A 25,971-nucleotide genomic window follows, 5' to 3' on the forward strand; every position below is an offset into this window, starting at 1 on the left:
ATAGCTTCGCATAACCTCCATTTAGGCTCTCTTATGACCGATATTTAGAGGCAACTCACACGTGTTAAGATAAACACATTAGCATTGCAGTGTTCGATCAGAGCACTACAATCACCATAACCTCTTAGTGATAATATTCAATAGATTATAACCTACTTCTGTTTATAGTAATTATATACCAAGATTATTAAGAAATATAAAGTTCGTCTGTAATTCACCCTTTTGTAAATAACACCATAAGATTATCAAGAAATATAAAGATCATTTGTAATTTAACCAAGGTTAATAATTCTCATTGGAAATAAAGTAAAATAAATGAATCAAACAGCAATAATAAAGATATGTGTTAATTATTGAATCGATGCATTAACCCTTTACTTGCCCGGCAACCCCACACAACATCTAGTGGGTTTTTTGTTCTAAGTTGATTTTTGCACGTTTGGCTGATGAGACAGATTATGTAATTATTTTCCGAACAACATACATTAACTCCAAATTTTAATTCACTACATAAAAATATTTCAAAAGCTCAGTCCCAGTTGCAGAACTTTCCTTGGATCAAAAGAAACATTTATCCCACCCATTAAACACTCGGTGTGGTTGCCAAGATAAAATAGAAAAGAAAATAGATTTAGAAACCTCATTCCTTTTCAGGGATGGGTATTTCCAAGGGAACAATTTTCAGTTACATATTAATGATCATAGCATCATTAACTTACAACGTACAAAAGGGAAATATAAAGACATCTGCATATGTATTATGAATCAAAGATGGTCTATACAATATATTATACTATTGAAGGATATAGAAGAAGTTAATGCTTTGTTGCGAGATTCAACTCTAAGAGATAAATATAAATGTGCATAAAAGAAGGTAAAGAAAATAAAATTATTGATAGCAGCACTGCAACAATTGAACAACGCATCCATGAGCTGGGTTTCTATATTGATTAACAAAGCATAGATTTCTGAATAGATATGTGTCCTTTATAGAAAAACCTGACATATATACCCTGTGAATTACCGAGAAATCAGAATCAATCTGTAATGATGTCATCGACTGTCGGAAATCTTAACAGTTGATGTTGACGGGTTATACGAGAATCAGAATGCAATAATCATTATGACGAATAAGATAATTTACTATAAAGTATCTAAGCAGTCATAACACAGTCGCACATCTGATTATATCCTGAGCCCCCTTGTGGACTTTGTACTTCAATCTTTACAGGCGATTGGTAATCTCATCATTAACGAACGACACAAGAGCTGGCACATTCCTAGCAGTCAGAACATTACATATACAACTGCAGAACCTTGGCATGGCGAGCGGTTCCTTTAGACACGTGGCACTCAACAAGAGGAGAAGTTCTTCTACTATTAAAGCAGATCATAAACAATAGTTATCAATTGTATTGACGATCGCACAATTAAAATTTCCTGGATTGAAATGAGGGCACTAAGAGTATGAATTCATTTTCTCGACAACAGTCTCCTCTTACACGACCGATTCATTAAGCGCACACGCAACATAAAAAAAATTGTTTGAACCATTAGGTGTCTACCAGTCGTGACAAGGGCGAAAATGAATTTACAAGAATTACGACCACACTGGACATGAGCGCAAGGGTAACATATTTGTGAACGGACCCGCGGGTACCTTTAACGTGGAACAAGTCTCATGGATCGCGATGGAAGAAATTGATTGCGCTTCCTAGGATTAACGAATAATCAGCTCCAAGCAGTAATTCACACGCCTGACTGTCAATGGGACATTATTTATAAATATTCAATAAATTTTGACGATAACACCTCTGTTTCAGATTTTTTACTGCCAATCCCTGAAGAAGAGAAGATAAAAAAGAGACAATCATCAACAAATTGATGATGGAGGGCGGTATGTTCGGGATTGAAGCAATTTCGAACACTGCGGATATATTTTCTTCCTATGCTTTTACATACTTCTTTCATAAGGTATATTACAACAAATAAAGCATGCACATATACGTGCATATGTGTATAAAATTCAAACATATGTATACTAAATAATATTATTTTAATTTATAATTAAAATTAAATTGTTTATAAAATATAATGAATAAAGAAAAAACTGTTAATAAAATGGAAAAATTAATTTTTCATTATATGTATAATTTATTTACAAATAATTTGAATCGTACAATTATTTTTTAAAATTTAATAATTAAAATATTTTAGAACTTCACATAAAAAATATCATTGATTGCAAACAATGTATAATACATAATTAAAAACTATAAATCGTTAATTACCTGCTTTATATTATCTTACATATAGTTTCGCAAGTGTGTTTATCGTTCTTTCCTTAACAAATCAAACCACTTCTTATATACATGACTTCAAATATTTGAAGAGTTGACTAATAAACACTATGTCTAGAATTAGGCTATGTAAATTATAAAGGCAACCAGTTATCTAGTGGAAGAGGTAGCGTTTCAATTCAGTACTTAACACGTCTACTTTTCTTGTTTGATATTTCGTTTATTTTACAACTACAATATGATCATTCTACATTGACGATGATAATCGTTGAGATCTTGCAGTTCCATGGTGGTTGGCACATGGCGTTAGCATGCACTGTATGTAGAGGTAGGAGGTCGTAGATCTCCGGATACTCTTAATACACTACGCTTGGTGGTGAAATACTACATTGAAAGTGAGAGGTCGTAAGTGTAAAAAGATGAGGAGGACCTTCCATATCGGCTCTGCTGAAAGTATGTGCAATGGCTGCACCTAAATAAGAAGGGTCTTCCGTTGCGGCTCTGCTGATAGTGTGTGCAATGGCTGCATCTAATACAAGAAGGGCCTTCTGTAGTGGCTCTGCTGAGAGTGTGTGCAATGGCTGCACCTAGCATGAGAAAGCCCTGCAAAAGCTTCGTGCCCGGGGCACTAATATGAAGCTGTTGAGTATACCTTCCGTAGCGGCGCTGCAGAGAGTGTGTGCAATGACTGCACTAGTATTGGAAAGGCTTACGATTACTTCCTTGACTCGGTATGGCTGAATCATTCTTGGTTGGCAGGCTTATGACTTAGTAGCCGCTATGATGATCGACTAGCTCATGACTGAGTATCTCTTGGTGCGATTGATTTAAATATCTACGCGGCTGCTTTGGTAGCTGAAGACAAAGAGCCGACCATAGCGCAAGAACAATGGGTTCGACTGTCGTGGGAGAAACAAGATTGTGTTCTCATTTCGGATGTACCGGTTTATCCGAATCTCCAACGACCATTATAAGATTATGACGTCATAAAGAAGTTATGACCGTTTAATTATTTCCTTGAAATGATAACCGTTGGAAGTTCATTTCATTCAAATGATAGTCGTTGGTATTTTTAGCCAAATAATAAAATTCGAAAGATTCTCTGAATCTCGAACACACTATAATGCTATAAAAATTATTATAAAACAACAATCAAAAAGCATTCATTACGTATAAAATTCAAAATTTCGTAGCAGTGTAATAATCAATACATTTTAGTTCATTAGTAAATTCTTATATAATTTTAGTGTCTTTCCGCGAAATACAAATTTAATATTTATTGTTTATAATAATATTTAGATTAACCTTCAATAAGTTGATCCAGCATGGCATATATGTGAGAAGTAGCTTCATCAGTCATAACCCAGCCGCCAGTTGTTATTTCTAACCGTCCTTCTTTTACCAATCGCTTTACAATCATTTTTTTTGTTGGATGAACACTAAAAATTTTATAAAAAATCTATATCATTTATTATATAATTGATTTTTTAAATACACAATTATTCTTTTATAAACATCTGATATTAATTGATCATAAAAAATATCATTACAATTAGTATATTAACACAACTATTTAATATAATAAATGAACTATTTTATGAATTTTAAGAAATAAGAATAATCTAAACATGCTATGAATCATATAAATATAACTCTAATCAAATGGAAATTTAATTTGCATCTTTAAATGTAGTTAAAACATTATTTTTATCTGTACAAATTTTTATATAAAAAGTCATTATATAGATTTTAAAACATTTTCAATTTTTTTATATTAAAAATTTTACACGAAATTAGAAAATATTTACAAAATAAAATTATTTATTGTATACAAAATATAATTATTTAAAAAAAATGTTTATACTTCATTATAATAATAATAAACGAAATTTAAATATAATATAATTAACATTAACAATAATGTAATTAAAAGTAATATGTTAAAAATTAGTAGGAATATTGGTATTGCAAAATCTAATATTTATTCGATTTAATTAATAAAGCATATTGGTTTATAGATTTTACAATATTTACATTAATGTTAAAATGCCATTTAACTTCATTTTTTTATGAATAAAAACAAAGATTAAGAAGAATGTAACTGTTTAAATAAATTAATTATATTATATTATTATATTATATATGATATGTTATATATTATATTAAATTATTTATATTATAAGTTATATTTTACAAAATTCAAATATTCTGTTTAAGATTCATTATAAGCATAAGTTAGTATGTCTTATCAATTTTAGCACGATGCGTATTTTATACATCTAGACATTAGACTCATTTTCATTTATGAGAGTATTTTTAATATTTGACTTTTTGTAAAAATATTATAGAAAACATATATAATTCTTATATTACTAACTAATATAAAAAAATTACCTTTCCCACCATAGAGATAAAAAAGATACTTCACTCCATATAAATGTCATATTCTGCCATTGTTGCAGTTTTGTTACCATATTATTTAAAATACTTCTTGTAGCACTGTGAAAATACTGTTCAAATGTTTTTAACCAACCTGGATCTGTATGACTATGTGGCACTAATATAACCTGTCAGATATGATATGTTATAATATATAAACTCTATTAAAAATAAATTATATTGCTTATAATTTCTATAATATTATAAAAGTTCTGGTAAATTATTTTCTTTTACAAATTACAAAGTAATGAAAATATTCTATTCTATTTAATAACAAGTAAATTTTTTAATACATAGCTCATAGTCAATATTTGCGATTTCTTTCAGAATACATTGTAAAAGCAAGTATTAATAGATTACTGTTTACGAATTTTCTATTATTTTTAACAAAGAAAAGATTCAGGAGTTCAATATATACAAAATTTATCACTTGTATTGTTAACATAATATTAAGTAAAATTCAAAATAATATTCGATATATGTATTTGTTCGATTTTAAAGGGTTAGTTTATGGCTCGAACTACCAATTCAATAGTTCAGTGGATTAGTCTCTCGGCAGGATAATTTTAAAGGAAACAATAACAGACAAGGCTGAAAAATATAATATATTTATTAAAACAAGGTTTATTATTTTAAACAATTATAATAATATGGCACTGTTGTGTAGAGATAAATAATTCTATTGAAGTGTCAAATGATGTGTTCTTGTATTCTTATGCTATAAAGGATTCTATGGATATAACTGTATTGCTTTGAGGTTATGCTGATGTTGTCAATGTCAGCTGATGTCGTCAGTCAATCATGCTTGTGAGGCAGCATGGGATGATGGTGGTAGAATCAAGTATGCTTGATTGATGAATGGTTATACTTGATGTGGTGTCAGATGTTTAATGGAATATATTAAGTAATCAATTTTATCTTCATTATTTAAAGGGAGCTGTAGAAGAGCTAGTCACACACAAGTATCATTGATTATAAACCTTAGAAATCTTCAGGATTTCTGGAAAATGTCCTAACTGTTGATCAGTCAATATATTGGAATCTGGCCTTGACTTACTGTGTCATTGAGTTGACTATTTAGAGAATGCGCGACCACGCGCTCATCACCTGGTGGCTATTTCAGGGCATGCACGACCACGTGCTAATCACTTGGTGTTTATTTCAGAGAATGCACGACCAAGTGTCCATCACCTGTTGACTGCGTCAGGGGATGCGAAATTGCCCAGTTTCTTGTGCTAGATGTGACTAGTTTATTTATTAATATAAAAATAGATACCTCATAAAGTGTTGACAAATTCCATTGGCTTCACTGTAATCACTATCTAATCTGCTGATTTCTTATTTTTATTCACGCGAGTAATTTTAACTATGATGCCGATTATATGGCTACGCGTCGTCTTCACAGTATACTATACACTGAGTGGCAGTTACGCTTGAGTGAGCGCGAAGTGATATTACAAATGAACGTTGCCTTATGGCGTGTTGCGTTTAAATGTGCATGCGGCGTCTGCAGCGCCGGCAACAGTGTCGATGCGCGTCCCTTCCAGAAAATTTCCTTTGGCGTGAGAAAACGAAGCTTCTAGAAGTTTCGTAGGCGTCCCTTTTTTGTGAGGGCTAGTAGTAAATTATATTTCAGATCGTAAACTTGCTCGGACTTGCCGAATTTTGTTTGTAAACATTTTGCTCGAGTACCCGTCTCGGTCCGCGCGCGCGGGTCAGTCTAATCGCACATGCGGTACGCTGGACAGCGCGTGTGACCTTTCTTTTGTTTGAAATTTATGGGACTGCATCAATCCCGAACAGTATTGAACAAGTAGTAAATGAACTATAATTTATATTTTTATAATAGACAAACGCACATTTTTACATCACATTTATATAAACTACATGATTTTTATAATCAAATATAATTCATTTATAATTTTACTTTTTTATAATTTTAAGAGAAACTATATTACTAGTGTAAAAAAAGTATACATTAGTAGTAATTATAATTTTACATTTCTGGAACAGTAATTAGATTTGATGTACATACAAATAAATGAATAATTATTTGATATTATAATTCGTATATTTAGTATTTATATATTAAAATTTTTCATAAAATTATGAATAAATTTATGTGTTATTTGAGAAAATATTTTAATGTTATTTAAATAAATTTCTGTAAAATTCCTGTAAATATACTGAGCGACTTATTAATTTAAGATTATTCTTATTATTAAAAAATTAATTAAAACATAGTCTAATTTTTTTATGCTATTTCTATTTATGCTGTATATGTTATGCTATTCTATCAATATTTTTTTACTAATTTTATAATTATATAATAAATATAATACATTAATTATTATTATAATATTTTATCATATATTTGATAAATAATCAACGACAAATAGTAATTCAACTTTATGATAAAGAATTTATAAATATAGAAAAATATATCATGATATATTTATTGAAATGCAATTTAAATAATTAGATTGATGGGGAAATATTGATACTAATTTATGCAAGTAATCATTATTCGACAAATAGCAATAGCTCCTTTTATCGTGGAAAAATATTTCATAAGTGAAATTGTCAATCTATCACCATTCTAATTATTAACAGAGTAGATAAAGATTATTTACAACCAAAATCATATATATAAAGAAATTATATACAAGTAAAAACGTGAAAACTTAGTTAATTATTCATAAGTACATAATTAGTATTAGAATATCAACAAATTATAAAAATAAAAGTAACGTATTAGCATTGATTCCAGGAGTTAAATCAATTAATATTAAGTTGGTATATGTAAACTAAGGAAATAATCGTCATAACACTAAATAATATTGATGATGTATGAGTATTTTATTCAATTCGAATCTATTTTATCGGTTTAATGGTTTAATGGTAGTCTTTGTAATACTACAATAATACTAATGTGTTCGAGAGTGAAACAAAATTCTCTCAAATTGTATTCATTAGGAAAATTTCAACGGCTATTATAAAAATAATTTTTGAACGGACATAAAAATCTAAGAAAGTCTCGCCAAGGTTGCTGAAGGCTCGAAAAGGTTAGTACATCTGGAACATACTCGTAAACAGCGACTTTATTGCCTTTCGTACGACAAACGTAGTAATTGTTTTGAATGCAATGAAGACCCTTGCGACTTACCATCAAACCCGACTTAACTGTTAATATGAGTATATTTTTGAGGATTAAAATATTTGAAAACAATTGAGTGAAAAACACTTCTTGAAATTCATTGCAATCCGAAACTCGGTACGTGCGACGTTCGGCAATCTGTGCCGCAGGTGTGCCTTCAATGCCACCAGCAAGCATGCATTGTTGTCAAGTACGACAAATGTTGCTGCTTGCGTAGACCAAGCGAAGACGCTTGACCAAGAATCAGCCGCCACCACGCTGAGACCCAGAGAGGGGCAATTTTCCATGATATGCGTTGTCGCCAGAAATACTCCTTCGAAACTCTCATTGTCTAAGCCTAATTTCTTCTGAAATAATTAAAGGACATGCAAATTCATCATGCCGCCGAAAAGCGGCGCACCCCGATTGGAAAACTAAGACCAGAAGCTCCTTGAGTGGGGACTAATGGCAAGAGGCCATAAAAGTGGAGACAATATAGCGAAAGGGTCGGTCCGCGGGGAGATTTGCAGTCAAGGGCTACTCGCGTAGGGAAGTCGATGGGCTGTCCGCAGAGAGAATTAGAGAAAACAACTCGCGTGGGCAGCCAAGGGCTATCTCAAGGGAAAGTTAAGTAATAGAGACTATTCGTCTATGGAAGCCAAGTCTGGAGAGAACACAACGCAGTAGTACGTATTAATAAATTAGAGACAAGTATATTGCGAAGATCCACTGACCAGACCAAGAGTACTGTATCCCTGTGAGTATAAGAGTCTTGCACTTGCTTTGCCGCGTGCTCTGGTGACCCACTCACTCCTGGATCAGATCAAGACTACGATATCGCTGTAAGTACACAAATCCACGTTATCTACTCAATTATTGCCAGCCTGCGGCAAAACCGGCACAACAGAACCATTAACATTATCTCACACTCTTTGACAAGAAGTGTGCAGAAATTATTTACCTGTGCAATTTTCAATTCAACGTCAATTCAACGATTTCAAGGCATCATGTATAATGACACTTCCTATATAAGAAGCCGTTCAAGAAATCATATCTTCACATTAGATTCACGAAGATTCTACAACACCCATATGTAAATTGTGTAATAAATTGTATAATAAATGTATAAATAGACAACTCTAACGACTCTTGTACAAGCCTTCCACCTATCTCCATCCCAGGCATCTGCTAGGGCGGGAGGCAAACGAAGCTATTGAAGCATTGGCAGTTCGAGTCAAGAATTACATTACTATACTATTTAGAACATAATGACATAAATAGTTATAGAAAATAATCCGTTTTGTATATTATAATTATAAATTTGTTTATTTGTTACACTATTATTTCAACCACCAGTATAAATATAAAAAATGAAATATAATAAAAAATAATAAAAAATGAAAACAATAATAAATACATTAATTGGAAAGTAAATTGGTAAATTTAATCTGAATCGTAATAATTTAAATCTTTGGAATTAAAACTATTATATGTGTATTTTATTACTATAGGTAGAGTATCCAACATAACATATTGCATAAACATAAAAAAATAGATTTCAAATAATCTTTGATAAAAGAAAAATTGTAAAATGATTTTTTAGGAATTAACACAATGTAATTAGTTATTATCTTAAGTAGAGTAAATGATCATATTTAAAATTAAAACTTACCTTTCAATTATTTTATATTTAATGGTATTTAAACTTGATTATAAAAAAGATTTAACAGTTATGTAGTTAATGTAAAGAATGACATAATAAATATGAGATAATTTTTCTATTTTATTATAATAGAAAAATTAATGATACAAAGTATTCAAACTGTTTTCTTAGCGATAGAAGCAATTATATATTTCATTATTATACACTATAAGTCTGAATATTTTACACTAAATTACACTCAAATGTCATTTAAATACTAAATATGTATGACAATATGTATATTTATGATTATCATATATAGCATATATATGTTACACTTCAAATAATTTATTCTAACAAGATTAATAGATAAAAATCTATAGATATATTGCAAGCTTTAATTTATCAAAAAATTCTATATTATTAGAAACAAGGTAAATTTAAACAATAGTTTATAAAAGTATAAGTTAAAGTTTTAGTATTGTTAAGTTTTCTAAATTATACTGTAATAAATTGAGAATTCCAATATTGCGAATGAATTGAATTTACGATGTAAATAAATCTAATTCTCTAAATTCCAATCTAAAATAATATATTCTTCAATAATTTTTATAAAGTTTTTTCAAAGTTAAATTTCATGCATTTAAATATAACAAAACCTATAAGAAAACAAAAATTTTTAGAATTCTTTAAAACAAAATTAAATAAATATGTATTAATGTATAAAAGTAATCAAACTAAAAAAATTTAAATTAAAATTCGAAAATAATAAAAAGCGAAATTATGACTATTAAGTTTAATAACAGAATAAATGCAACTAGTAAATTAACAAAAAAAAATAAATAAATAGCATCAAAATAAGGATAAACTTATAAAATAATATTAATATTCACAATAGTACTGCGTATATTTAATTACGCTAGATTTCGATTTTTAACAAAATTAATTGCTAATTTTTGTTTTTTATTTATATTAGTTTAAAATTTCTTTTGTAAATTATTAATTTACAAAGCTTTCCAATAGTGATAATGTATACTGGATTATCTTGCACTATTGATATTGAGCACCACTATACGTAAGTACAACCATTTTTATTTATTGTAGATTATATAAAACGCTTAACTAAATTATACCTGACGTACTTATGTACTTTGGTATATATATGTCTTCGCCCTTATGTACTCTGAATACCGTAGTAGTAAATTATACAGATAATTACATACAATTAAATTATATAAAACGTTAATATTTCTAACATTGGTCCAAATTTGTTCAAATACTTCTTGCCCACTAGGTTATGTAGCCTTAAAAAATTCTAATATGGCAAAAGCTGAGTACGTGATGATAACAATGGAAGATTGGAGTATATTTTAAGTAAATATTAACAGTGCTATAATGTTATAGTTGTTAATATAATAGACACAATATAATCAAATACGTATTGCATATTTGACATAATGAAATTGTAAATAGAGCTTACGAATTTCATAACGAGTGTTGAAAAATTGAAAAATCCTCTTTTATATCTGAATACTTAGACATTCTCTCCTATCTGTAGAATTTTGAGTAGCACTACTACTTTCAGCCATAACAAATAATAAAAGTTCTGTTTTTTTTTATTAAGAATATTGATACAAGAATATCAGTAAGTGAATTATTGCTTCCAGAGAAAAGTTTCTAGATACGAAATACTCTGATTAATTTAATTTCACAGCACTGTTTAGCTATATCGATGGAATGTAACGTATTCTTAGATCGAACCTGATTGCACATTCAAGGATAGAGTAAGTAACTTACGATTGGCAAAACAGCTCTTTAATACTGTTCCCTTTTCACAATAACGCACAATAATATCGAATTTAAAAGTTAAAATACAATAGATTGTATACTGTCTAACTGTCAATTTCAAATAACATAGTGGGATGTGGCCGTACTGTAAGTGTTTGCTCCGTTGAAAAGGTCATGGCTTAATAGCTTAAGATGATACAAATTTTTATGTAATAGTAGATATTTTATATCTATGAAATTCAAACACAAATATAAAAGGTACCATTAAAAGCTGAGCGCTTCAAAATAATACAGGTTCAGTTCCCAGCGGCACTATCTTTGATTTAACGTGTTATATACTTACTATTTATAGAAATTATGTAAAAATATCTCACACAAATTTCTTCTATATTATTTTGATGCTTGACAAGAATATTAAATTACAAAATTATTAACAAACAAAAGTTTTAACATGCAAATCTATCATTGTACAACGAATTTTATAATGTATATAAATTTCTTTGCTCTGTAAAATATATTAGAAATTGTAAAATAAATTGAATATTAATATAAGTTTTAGATGTTTCTAAATATAAAGTGCTCGGTTATAAATTCATAAATTTCAAAATTATTTCTTAAAATGATTAAATAATATATATATATATATATATATATATATATGTAAATATTTAGGTAAGTTAAAATTATTGTGTTTATTTATGTATTTAATTTAGGTAAATTTCAGAATCTTACATTTGAATTTCATACAATTAATAAAATCCTCTTAATATAATTTTTTCATTATTTACAACACATGGTTTTATTTACAAACGAGTATTAAGTAGTTTGTAAAACATTTAAAACTATTTTACCGTTGATTTTATAAAACTAAATGATTGGTTATATAAAATAAAAAATCAAATTAAGTAATTTAAAATCTAGTAGTGGTAAATAACTAAATAGTTATTCACAAAAATAATTGAAATAAATATCTAAATAATTTCAAATATTGATGGAATTTTTTAATTAATATTTGAAATATGTTTCATAAATATAGGCAATCATTACATCAGCAAAAATAAAAATAGTAATCCGGATATAATACATCGGATATCAAAGAACTATCTTGAGATAGACTCAAGAAGAACGCAATACTATTTTTGATATAAATTCAATAATTAAAAAAAATAGAAGATCAAACATAAAATACACAACTTAATATAAAGATAAATCAAATATCTGATATCTACTGCATATATAATACAATAAATCTTTTTATAAAAAATTAAATATTAAAAGTGTATATAAGAATAAAAAATAATATAAAATATAAAAAATTTTGTCATTTTAAGAATAATTCTTATTGCATTGTTTGAATTCTCATTAAGAATTTAAACTTTCTATATTATCACTAAGTACATACATCTGATATATTTATAAATATCTTAGTTTTCAAAATATACGATCTTATTGTTCTAAATATGATATAAAAAAGAGAATTTAAGTAAATTCATCTTCTTCATAATTTTGCTTTTATTTCAACTTCTTTTATAATTTTTTAGTGATATTTTTTCTAAAATATTTGTTTTGTCTGAAAACATTTCTAATATGAATAATTTTATTTGTAAACGAATAATATTTTTTCTTCTTTCTCATTATATATATATATATATATAATGATATTAATTATATAAATATTAATTTATATTAATTTATATAAATATATTAATTGAAAAAAAATATGTAAATTCTAATAGTACATACCTTTAAAGGTGGTCTCTTGGGATCATTTTTTAATTCTGTGTAACGTCGTTCAAAACTATCGTCCCAATACTCTCGACTTCTCATCCACGACGGCTAAATGATAAAAATAATGTAAAAATCAATAGTATATTAATATAAATTGTATAAGTAAATAAGAGTTTTATTTTCATTAAAAGTAAAAAATTTTATGTAAAAGTTGTTGTAGTTTCATAAATGTAAATATTAAGTTTCAATGTATTATATAAATTTAAACTTAAAGTATTTCCATCAGTATCATTTACGTATCTAAATTTTGTAGCGTAATCAAGTATATAAGTTATATTTATTTAATAATTTGCTTACGAAGTTAAAAAAGGCTTAACCTTATTTTTATTATAAATATTTACAAAATAATAATTTTCTATAATAATATACCATTTGTTTAATGAACCACGTGTACAGTCAAAAAGCACGTACGTGCCGGTTGTTTATATATATAAAATATGTATAACATAATACGCATAAGGTTAATTAGAAATCTTTAAAACAAGGAAATGATTATGTATGAATGTGCGCATATAAATATTTATTTACACATAGTATAGTATAGTAGATTGGATAAAATAGAAATTAATTACCAGTATTGAATATAGAGATGTGGTGCTTGATACGTTCTAAAGGATAGAGAGGTAACTGAATTATTATGAAAGGCAGCATGGGATGAAGGATAGAGAATCTGCAACTCTATGGTGTATACACGTTTCGTTCATACATAGGAAACAGGTTTAAAGAATTCGTACAAAGAGAGATGAACTTTTTAACCTGTTTTTGCAAAAATATTTTGGAAAGTATTTTTTCTTTTCCAGTGCAAATTTTATCGTACTTTTATAGTTTTTTTATAGTTATATTTTTAAAAGTATTTTTATAATATTAGTGTAAGATCTCACAAACATTTTTAACCAAAGACAAATTGCAAATATAAGATTTTATCAAGTTTATAAGTATTTAAATTATAGCCGATTCATGTCCAAAAGTTAATAGATAAAATATAATTTATCCAATTATATTATACATAATGAGATATTTATATAAACGGTATCAGAATATTGAATGAATTATATTCAATATCAATGATATATTCAAAATAATATAAAAATAGAAATATAGTTTGAAATAAAACTGCATTTAGTTAAATTTAAACGTTTCCGACATCTGTTGATACAAAGATAAGATGTCAATACGAAATTATACGTATCATTGCAGAATTATTTAATTAAATTATGTAATAAATAAATGTTTAGAAAATAATTTATTTAAAAAACAGTTAGTACAATAATTCAATATTAATAAGTTAGGTATTATATCACTAGACAGTATTCAGATAATTTATGCCCCAAATAAGTATAGATACAAGTAAGCAAGTAGTTCGTAATATTACAATGTGAAACTATAATACGAATTAAAAGAAAAATTTAAAAAATATATATCAGCTCTGAGATTCAATATAGGAGACATTGTTCAAGTATTTAACAGTAAATCTTTTTATTAGGATAAATGCAAGAATCTATTATTAAGTAGAGTTCTTCAGGCACTTAGCGGGATAATTGAATTTCAAAGGATACTTCTTCCCGAAGCTGTAATTGCTGCATCTTACTTCATAGTTACTTATATATTTATTAACATTTCAAACAATTATATAACTATCAATAAATGTAACAATCATATAAATATTCTTTGCACTTGTTTATCCTTTTGTAATTCCTATGACCTACAAATACGAATCTGATATAAATTGTCTCTATAATTCTACGAAGGTCTATTATATAATGTGTATTAGCATATAAATTACAATTCGAATGATCATATAATTTGATTAGATGTCTTTATTATCAGCAATGTAAAATCCAAGAATAGATGAAATTATAAAGACTGAACTCTATATCGATAGACTTGTAAACTTCAACTCAAATTTTTCTGTTAAAAAGTAAAAATGCTATGTGGAATGAAAAATGAATACTTATTTATAATATACTATTAACTAATCGACAATATCTTATATCATGGATTCTTTGCAGATGGCTGTGTCATTAAAGAATCCGTGCTACTACAAAAAGTTATCGGGTCAAAACAGTATTATGTTCGTAAATTTATAGCTATTATACATATCAGAGTACTAATAACGCCATATCATTATGACTGCGTTGTAATTAAACTACGTGTGCTACCATAAACTTATAATTTTTATAAGATAACTTATAATGAATTGGACAAATTACAATAAAAAATCTTTAAATTATACTCACAGAAGCGGACATATCGTAGGGTAGTAAATTGCAATTGAAGCGCTAAAATCATTATTTCTTAATACAACTAAAACTCATTTGAATATGTTTCAGAACCTTATTAAATAAAAACAAAACAGAGGCGAGAAAACAAGTAAATACACATAACCGTGATGTTTAAATATTAATCATATACACCACAAATATCAAATTTACAGTAGGAAATAATGCTCATCTTTTTTCTATTTTTATATTTTCCTATTTTCCTATTTTTTTTAATTGTCCTATTTTTATGCTTTTCTTTATTTAAAAAAAGAGAGCTGTCTTTATTCCACAAATATTATAGATATTCTTGGAACAAGATTCTAATAGTAAGGTAATCCAAATTAATTAACCTCGTTATGATATACGTGATATTATTTATACCTTTACGCTCTCAATATGTGCATGCGTAGTAGTGCAGCTCTCTAATTGCGCACTATGTCACAATGCGATTAAATTATGCTTGTGCCTCTGTGCAATATTAATGCCATGGTGTTTGAACCTACTTTGACTTCACATCACACAATGCTTTAGATGGCATACCAAGCATTTTTGTATATACTGCTTATACAGGCGAACACATTGTATACATGTTTTTGCCAAATTTGACAGTAATCGTATTTATCAGCACGAGGCATATCCTGCAGGTTTCTGGAAAATTTACAAAGATCAGATTAAAGTAATAAATATAAAACAAGAGATAACGAATAAAATATGAAGTTGACGAAATATGAGAATTAAATAATAAAATAAAACATAATATAAAAAAAATTATTTCATGGTATAAATTATTGATAAATATTCAACCATAAATATAATCAAGTATCATACTAAAGATATTAATACAAAGATAAGAAACTTTCAAGAAACCAACAAAAGAATGTTCTAATGCTTTTGTATTATCTCCAATAAAACTAATTCAGCGTAATGAATATCTATATTCTAAATCACGGGAATTCATTAGTTTAAACATTGCTGATAAAAGTAAAATATTAGTAATAAAAATGGAATTTTCCTTTACAATTACAATAATCTTTCAATCTATTTTAACTTAAATATTATATGTTTAAAATAAAAAAGTCTCAAATTATTACCTAAATTTAAAATAGTAAAGAGACTAAAATATATACAATTCATAATCCATCAGAGAATGAAAATATGATTACATAAATATCATTATTTAATAAAATGAACCATTTCATATTTCTGAATATGAATTTAAATCTTACAAGTTTATATTAATAAAATTGTTAGTATAAGCAAGATTATAAATAATAAGTAATCAAATATCACTGATGAATTTAATTTTAAATAATATAAGAATAAAGATAATGTACTTTAGAAATTGTATTATTTTTGATCATTTTGAAATGGTTTAATAGTATTACTTTTTTAATAGTATTAATCTTATAAGTTATAAATTATAGTATTAAATTACTATGGAATAATCTTGTATATATATATATATATATATATATATATATATATAAAGAAACCTATAATAAATAAATTTGTTGAAATGCAAAAATTTATGAATATAATAAAAATCTTGAAAAACTAAAAATATTATGAGAAAACAAATACTTGGAATATATGTTTTCTTTAAATAATTTTATTAATTTGAGAAAGACACAGCAAAAGAAAAGAAAATTAATAATATACATCAAACTGATAAATTGCAAATTTCTTCTCAAGTCGTTAAAAAAATTGATGTTTAAATTTATAAATCACTATATAAATTATACCATATTCATTTAATATTCAAATATTGAAACATAATATATTCATTTAATATCATTAATTATTATTTTATATGAAGATAAATAATGAAACTTAAATATAAAAAACAACACCGGCGCTCACTGTACTTTTACCATTTACTCAGTCATTAGTTATTGCTCACAATATTTTTCAATCAATCAGTTATCAGTTATCATCCACACAGACACTAAACGCCGCCGCATACCTGGCAATCAACCTACAATATACACGCGCATAATGCTACCAGACTCTGCAATAAAAAGCTAGTAAGTCAACAGTGAAACCATAATAATTATAACTACTTAAGTGCGTCAAGTTAAACAGTCATTCAGTACGCAGTGTCAGTAGTTCATAAAGTACCACTATTCAATTATTCGTCTAAGCTAGTCGTCATCTATGTCCAAGCCACGGTTCGCACGGAGTCTTTGCCAGGAAGGTGGCGCAGTACGCTCTCTCTGTACAGTAATTGTAGGGAACGTTCGTTCACTTCTCCAGTCCGCATAAACAACAATCCGTTAAGGCCAAACTACCGTTCTACAAATAGTCGAATATAAAACTCATGATATCAATTTCTTCCGCTCTCGAAGGTATATCATTTATTTTTCTTGCGTATCACTAGCTCACTAATACTCCCATACTCCCTTTTGAGTATGGTCGATTCACCATGATAACTACCACAGAAACATTAACATACTCCCCCTTTTGAGTATGGTTAATTCTCGTTGCTAAGCACTGCTAACTACCATTACCATCTACCCATGCTCATCAGATGAGCGTGGTCGACTGTTCTTGCTGATCCTTACAACGTCAGCAAGAACCCAATAATCAATATCGATTGGTAATCCCTATAACATCAACGACATCGCCACCATTACAAAGAAGCAACCTCACCATTGCAATAGACTACTTCCCTCTCTCTCACTAGAAGTAATCATAGAACTGCAATATTGTAATTGTTAAAAAAACAGAATAAACGATATCTTAAATCGAAGTTACACACTGTACATATTTTCAGCCCTTCAACGTGTTTTTCCTACGCATCGCTACGGCCAGAGAATAATAAACTGAACTATTGAATTTGGCAGTTCGAGCCACAAAATAAACCTTCAATTTCTAATACATATATTTTTAATAATAATAAATAATATTTTTCTACATGAATTTTTTGAAAATTTATATTTTTAAGAAAATTAATTAAATCTAGTTCTCTATAGCTGAAATAATAATCTAAATGATCTAATAGTAATAAAAGCACATATCTTTTTTTAATAATATTTAACAGTATAATAATAATATAAAGCTTAAAAAAGAAAACAACTACATAAGAAAATAAAAATTGACTATCCATTGTAAAGTCATTTCAAACACTGCAAATACAATATATAACGAGATTAAAGAATCTTATGAAAATGTAGAAATTTTGCTGCAAAAGTAGCGAATAAATTATTTGGAAAATCTTTTTGCCATTATATACCTTTCTTTTTATTTAATCATTATATTATCAATTTCTATACATTCGTTTTGAATATTACTTCTGTAATATACAATTAAATAAATGTAACATACAAGAAATAAATGTAATATAAAAAAATGTTACAATTTATTCGATTAAAAATGATTACTGCTGCTTGTCAAATTCTTTCGCCTTCATGCATTTAAATGCAAAGATCAAGTATGTAACAAAAAAACTGCAAGTTTTTAAAGTAGTATCTTTTTCGGTTGTACTCATGCGTTGTCTCATATGAATTTTGTTATATATATAATAGTTTCATAAAAGTATTGATATTACAGGAAGTTGATATTTAATTATTTATGTTTTCTTTTATTTGAATACAGTATATTTAATAATATTAATAGTTCACAAGTTTATTATTCTACTATATTATTAAGTAAATATATGTTCAAATTAAATTGTTTATAGTAAATTTTATAATTTACTATATAAAATTATTTATTAATTGTAAATATCTTTATATTTTTTACAAAATTATAAATTATGTTTTATATAGATGCCATCTATAAAATAAATATTTTTATCATCAATTATTTACATTCTTGAACAAAATCTTATATCTACATTACAAATATTTTTAATTTAAATTTCAATTTATTTCAAATGATATTTACAAAATTATACAATCGAAAATTACTTAAAATTAGCTAATTATTATTGGTAGTTTATAATTATAATTTAATAATTATATTATCCTAATTATTACATTTATCGTTTTTAATCTTTTAAAAATAATCTAGTCTTTGTTTAATTCTTAGTATTATAAAAAAACAATTTAACTTACATGTCATTATATTTATACCACCATAAACAAATTTTATTAGAAAAAAATTAAAGTTACTTAATACAAGAAGAAATTAGTTAAAATAAAGTTTTGGCTATTATTATATGTATAATGATAAAGTTTTATTATTTAATGCGATATTTTTAAATACTTTATGTTAAATTGTTTTGATATTACTGTTATATATTATATGAACTTTAAGATATATTCATATTCGAGATTGAAGAAATCTTGATATGTATGGGAGTATATAGATATATATTTTTGTGTGCAGATACTAACATCATAATGGTCGCAAAAGGCAAAAGAGGGAGCATGAATGAGAGAGAAAGATCGGAATATTAATAATAAAAAGTTTCACAATCTAATTTTAAGAAATTTGTAGAAGATTACTCCATCAAAATAGTTTACCATTGTTTCATTCGTAAATAATTTGATGAAGAAAATTTAAAATTCATTTAAAAACAAGATTATAAAATTTTGAAAAATATGGTAACATGAAATTTATATCTTTATATTTTTATTTACATTAAATGTAATATAATTAAATATATTGCATTATAATTAAAATTGAAAAATATATAACTCTTTATTTTGATAATAGGAAATGTTCTATTTTTTAAAAATATGTACACTTTCACAACAAATTAAAAATTAATAATATTGATCTATAATTATACGGTTATTGATAGATTAATTTTATTTTTAATAATTATTGAAAGCAGGACAATATGATTAAAATCAATAATATGAAATATATTAATGAAATAAAGAATAATATAATTTGAATTTTTTAATATAAATATTTCATTTAATTTGATCAAACTCTACAGTTTACACAATTTAAAATAAATTTTAATAAATGATGTTACAATAAATAGTTTTACAAATAATAAATTTATATTTCAAATAATTTGAAGTAAAAACTTATTGAATGGATTTTAAATATTCTTTATTATATTGATCAATTTTTAATTTAATATAATAACGAATAAATAATTACAGACGTAAACTATATATATGGTACGATTTCTTCTATAGCGAACAAAGAATTACAGACGTAAACTATATATATGGTACGATTTCTTCTATAGTATAACAATATCACAATAATAATACAAATATGAATTAACCATATTATTTATTAATAAAATTAATATTGTTAATATTTTTTATTTCTATTTTATTTTAATAAATTAACATTTTGCCTTCCATAGTTATAATATGAAATTAGATCATAAAGTTAAGCAATACAGGAATATCACGGGCATTTATTTAAAGATATATAATAATAATGACAAATAATAGATCAAACGAATTATTTTAGAGAAATTATACAGGCACACTTTAAATGTATCAAAAGCCTGATTTACAATAATTTATATTGTAGATTGTTTACAATATTTTAAAGGAAAACATTACTTCCTACTGCAAACTGCACAAGACGAGTTGATCAATAATAATAGCATACTCATTTTATATTATTCTTATATTTCTTAATATATATTGTATTATAATAATTAATATTATAGTTTATGTTATAGTTTATATTTTATAGTGTGTATCATAATCATGGTTAGAGTATTGTATTGCAATGCAGATGATGATACCACAATCGATAAATAATATACCGTAGTATGACAACCATTCGAATGCTCGCATAAAATAATGAAAGCAAATGAATGATATTAAAAGTAATTATACTTACTTCGAATCCAATTGTGATTGTTAAGTGTCAAGTAATATGACTGATGTACTGGTATAATGGACAGGCCTTTTTAATCTTCATAGCAGCATGTACGTGGCTTCACAAAGATTAACACACTAGATTTAAGTAATTATAAGCTAAAAATGGCGCACACTAATAAATAGGATATAACTATATATTATATATATATATATATATATATATATATATAACTATACTAACAAACATCATACTAATGAAATAAGAATAATCAAGAATATATCATTGCAGACATAGTCCAGAGTTTTCGTTAAATAAAATATCAGAAACGAGTTCTTACCAATTGGAAACCAATAGGAATATATATTTGCTTCTAGTAAGTATAAGTATCAACATCTCTATTATTATATATTATTCAAAAGATCGATTTGTACTGTATTAATGAATTATTTTACGGTTGGAAACATATTCCTTACACAAGAATGAAAGAAATAACAACATAAAATGAAATTTGATAAAGCATCGTTTTAATAGAAAATCACTCATTTATTGAATGAATATATATTAGCATGTTGTAATGTATAAGTTATTTAAGCTTATTATTAACTTTAAATATGCTTTAAAATTTTTTATTTTCTTCAAAATTAATACATATATTAATTAAAATATTTTATAACCATTGATTTATTATACGCATAATTTTATGTTTATAATTAAAATTTCTTTATAATTTTAAATTAACGTATATATATATATATATATATATATTATAATCTATTAGATAAGAACAAAATTGTATTCTTATTTTACATAATTTAAATTTAATTAGAAATTCATATACGTTTATATTTTGACAGCCTATGAAATAATCACAGAAAAATATTTATATTTTAGTCAAATCTCCAACTTCATCCATATAAAAATATTTTACACGTTTATAATGCCTAAAGCATATTTATTAAAATCTTATTGAAACATTTTAAAATTAATTTCGTCTTTCATTGTCAAATATCAAAAAGGATTAAGTTTTCGATTTTTTATTACTTTTGTTATTATACGCAAGAAGAAATTATATTCTATTCAAAATTATTTTTATAATGGATTTTATATCGAAGTGAAAAATATTGTAGTTAATTTTTAGGAAAGCAAAAATAGTTGAATTCATTATTATCATAGATCATTATTATCTCTGTTCGGAAAATAATCCCACAATTTGACTAGTCAGCCAAACGTGCAATAATTAACGTAGAACAATAAAACCCACTAGATGTTATGTGGGGTTGCCGGGCAAGTAAAGGGTGAATGCACTGATTAATAATTAACACATGTCTTTATTATTTCTATTTATTTGAATTGATTTACAAAAGGGTGAATTACAGACGAACTTTATATTTCTTGATAATCTTGTGGTGTTGAAATATATTTACTATGAATGAAGCAGGTTATAATCTATTGAATATTATCACTAAGAGGTTATCGTGATTGTAGTGCTCTGATCGAACACTGGAATGCCATTGTGTTTATCTTAACACGTGTGTAGTTGCCTTTAAATATCGGTCGTAAGAGAGCCGAGATGGAGGTTATGCGAAGCTGTGCGCCATCTGTGGCGGGAACAACTTGTAGTTGGAGGGATTGAGAAGCCAATGTGGCATTTATAGCTGGTCTTGTTCAAGAGTATGTCCGGGAAGCTTCCGTAGTTGGACTTTATCCGTCCGTCTTCTACATAAGCCGAGAAATCAAGAATGAGTACTAGCTGTAAGGACTTACTTGCAGTGTATCGTGATTTTCCAGTCTCTCTTCGATGGCTTGTTATTACGTTCCCTTGCAATGTTGCAACCCTTCAGTTCTTCCTTGTCTCCAAGTGAGACCACAAGTGGTCAGGTCCCACGCAATCCAGTCTTGATGAGATCAATTCAACTGTACACTAATTCACAATAGTGGAAAGAACTTATTATTAAAACTCAGCTAGCTAAACGACTCATCTCTCCGGTCCTCCTCCGTGAGAGTTGGTCGTGACTTATCCTTCACTGTAAGAAGTATTTGGAAAGAGTAAGTGAGGGTACATTACGTAGTCCCTTCTTAAAATGATTCACTGATCCCGCTCCACTTGGGATCCCTTCTTCCTTTATTAATTAACCAATCAGTGGTTGATCTTGGGTCGCACAATAGATTATGCACGCCTTCATTTCCACTTCCTTCCGGGCTCAGTTCCGAATTTGCTAATTGGGAAAGTGTCGGAAGGTGGCGAGCCTTTTCCATTGGTCACCTCTCTTTGGTTGCCTCATCCCTCTCTGGGACTTGGCTAGAAGAAGGGTCCGCTTGGGCGTGGTCAATTTTCCAATACGATCGACCAGATGTGGCATAGCCAAGAACAATGCAAGCATTGTCTTAAAGGCCGAGTGCGCACGTATCTCAATGGATGAAAAATGGCATGTAAAGAAAACAACCATGAAAATAAGATTATGTAAGATTGAAACTTATCAGTAATTTATTGACTGAAATTCTTTAAATAGTTATATGTAATCAGATTAACAGCTATTATTAAATTGTATTCAATAAATTTATTACTTGTTACTATTAATCGCTTTAAATGTAATAAATTATAATTTCATACCAAACTATATTCGCTTTGTTCTAGTAAAAAATCCTGTGATTTATTGATCAAAAGATTGTAGTTAATATAATATATAATTGATATAACTCATTAACTAAAAGATATGACCTATTATTTATTTGTATGAAAATTGAAACTATAAAAATTTATTATTTTTAATTCAAATTTTTTAATAAAAATTAATGCAAGTTCTAATGGTACATTACTATTTATATATAAATGGAACAAAAGTTCAACAAAACTTATTTTATAAATTAGTACATGTATAACTATTTATTAGAAATTTGATGGGTTACAAATAAACACATATAATTTGTTGTATATACAAATTATTTATTTCAAATTGCATAAATATATAATCTACAACGGTTATATTTACTTTTGCAAAACTGTTGTGCTCTTCACATATTCAGCACATATTCACTTGGTAACAAGATTTGAAAATTAGCAACCATTTTAGTTCTGTTTTAAATTTATATTTGTATTTATTTGTTATTTATTTGCTTGCTTTATATTCTTTTTTTACTTACCAAAACCTTTATATCAATATATATTTTGAGAAAATAAAAATATTGTTTAAAATATTAATAGAGCTTTCAATGCAAATTATGTAAGCTTTATTAAGTCTTTATTAAACATTCCATTTTTCAGCAAGAAGAAATATTTAATCGTTTATGACTGAAGAATAATATCAAAAGACAACCCATACTTTTAATCTAATGGATTTTCTTTTTACCAATATTCTATATGATAGGATATTTTGTGATTTAAACAGTGAAAATATTATTACTTAGTGTTTAACATATATAAAATTCTGATTCTCTATTATCATCATTTTAAATAATATTTATTATTTTTATTTTAACCATAAAATAATTTTAAATTCATTTTTTTTAATTCTATATTTTTAAGTATACACTCATTTATACTATAAAATTTATTATAATTAAAAAATATATAATAAAATGACATGCCTATTTTACCATCTGTTTAATATATGCCGGGTTTAAACTATTTATTGTCTTCTATTAGATAAAATGAAGAAAATCATTTAAAATTTTCCTTTTAAACATTTGATTTTATACACTTACCGTTTATTCTAAATAATATTCATAAATCATTCATATCATACAACATAGGGTAAAAAAGAGTGGAAAGCTAAAGCATTGTTAGATTGTCTATGTCCAAAAGGAGAAATTGTCATAAATTTTTTAATAAAACGAAATATATTTTATCAGGTAATTTAACTATACAAGATATTTTTAAATATAAATAATAAATAATTTATTGGAAATAATAAACTTCCCATTACCATAGTTTATTATTTAATGAGTGTTAAAAATGAAAGAATATTTTATTGTAAAAATGTGATTTTTATCTCTATATTGATATAAAAATGTAATTATAACATGTTTCAATTATAATCCTTGTGGTCGTCTATAACGGAATAGTTCTTTTTATTGTCCCTATTTCTTTTATTATATAAAAATGAACTTTTTGTACATCTGATTCAATATTTAAAGTTAAATCAAGCTTATAAAAAATTTGCTTTTTATAATTAAATGTTTAATCATGTAATTAAATGTTGAGAGAACAGTGTATTGAAAACATATATCTACTTATTCATAAAAATATGTATTATCGGTTTAATGAAAAGAATTAAAGTTTGTATATCCTTACCTGAAAATCGAACTTTTTGAATTCAACCTGAGCGTCGATATCGGTTTTTCTGGTCAAAATAAGCGGACATGTGCCATGAGATAATTGGGAATCTGGTGGCCCGCTATAATCCGGCATAGCAGACGAAAGTACGCGTTGAATCATTCCACTTTCTGCAATGAAGTCAGAAACAGCGGCACTCGATCTCGTCGTATTTGAACGTTGCGTCTGACTTACGTAATATATACAGAGTAATATTAACAGAATTACGGCACCCAGGACAAGTATACGCCCAGAGCCGCGTCTTAAAAGTTTGTACATTGTTCCGTTCTTTCAGGCACTCGCAGTTTCTTACACTTTTCTTCTTTTATTTTATCTCACTTTTGCATGCCACTTTATTGTTTTATGTTAGCATTTCAAACATACATGAACTTTATAGTTTTATGTTAGTATTTTAAACATTCACAAACAGAATCAAACTTCTACTTCACTTTCTGCTGTTGTCGGTAGACTTCAACTGACATCTACACCTTTTTATTTATTTTCCTATAACAACACAATTAATGCCACCAATCATACTTGGATTTTTGGATATCAATTTA

General features: G+C 26.7%; 1 protein-coding gene across 2 annotated transcripts in view; it reads right to left on the reverse strand.

Moving 5' to 3' along the window:
* alpha-Man-IIb (alpha-Mannosidase class II b) overlaps positions 1-25,960 on the reverse strand; it is a 31,991-nt gene extending 6,031 nt beyond the window's left edge. The window contains exons 1-5 of one of the 2 annotated variants that reach the window (XM_011497682.1): positions 25,391-25,469; positions 15,736-16,002; positions 13,049-13,141; positions 4,695-4,867; positions 3,606-3,739 (exon numbers count right to left, since the gene is read on the reverse strand). In XM_011497682.1, the coding sequence (XP_011495984.1) occupies positions 3,606-3,739; positions 4,695-4,867; positions 13,049-13,132 (391 nt within the window). In that variant the 5' untranslated portion in view covers positions 13,133-13,141; positions 15,736-16,002; positions 25,391-25,469. Of the gene's footprint in view, positions 1-3,605; positions 3,740-4,694; positions 4,868-13,048; positions 13,142-15,735; positions 16,003-25,390 lie in introns of both variants that reach the window. The other variant, XM_011497681.1, reaches the window with a different exon arrangement.
* Between the last annotated feature and the right edge of the window lie 11 nt (positions 25,961-25,971).

Source organism: Ceratosolen solmsi, unplaced genomic scaffold (genome assembly GCF_000503995.2).
Source record: "Ceratosolen solmsi marchali unplaced genomic scaffold, CerSol_1.0 scaffold47, whole genome shotgun sequence".
Taxonomy (NCBI): domain Eukaryota; kingdom Metazoa; phylum Arthropoda; class Insecta; order Hymenoptera; family Agaonidae; genus Ceratosolen; species Ceratosolen solmsi.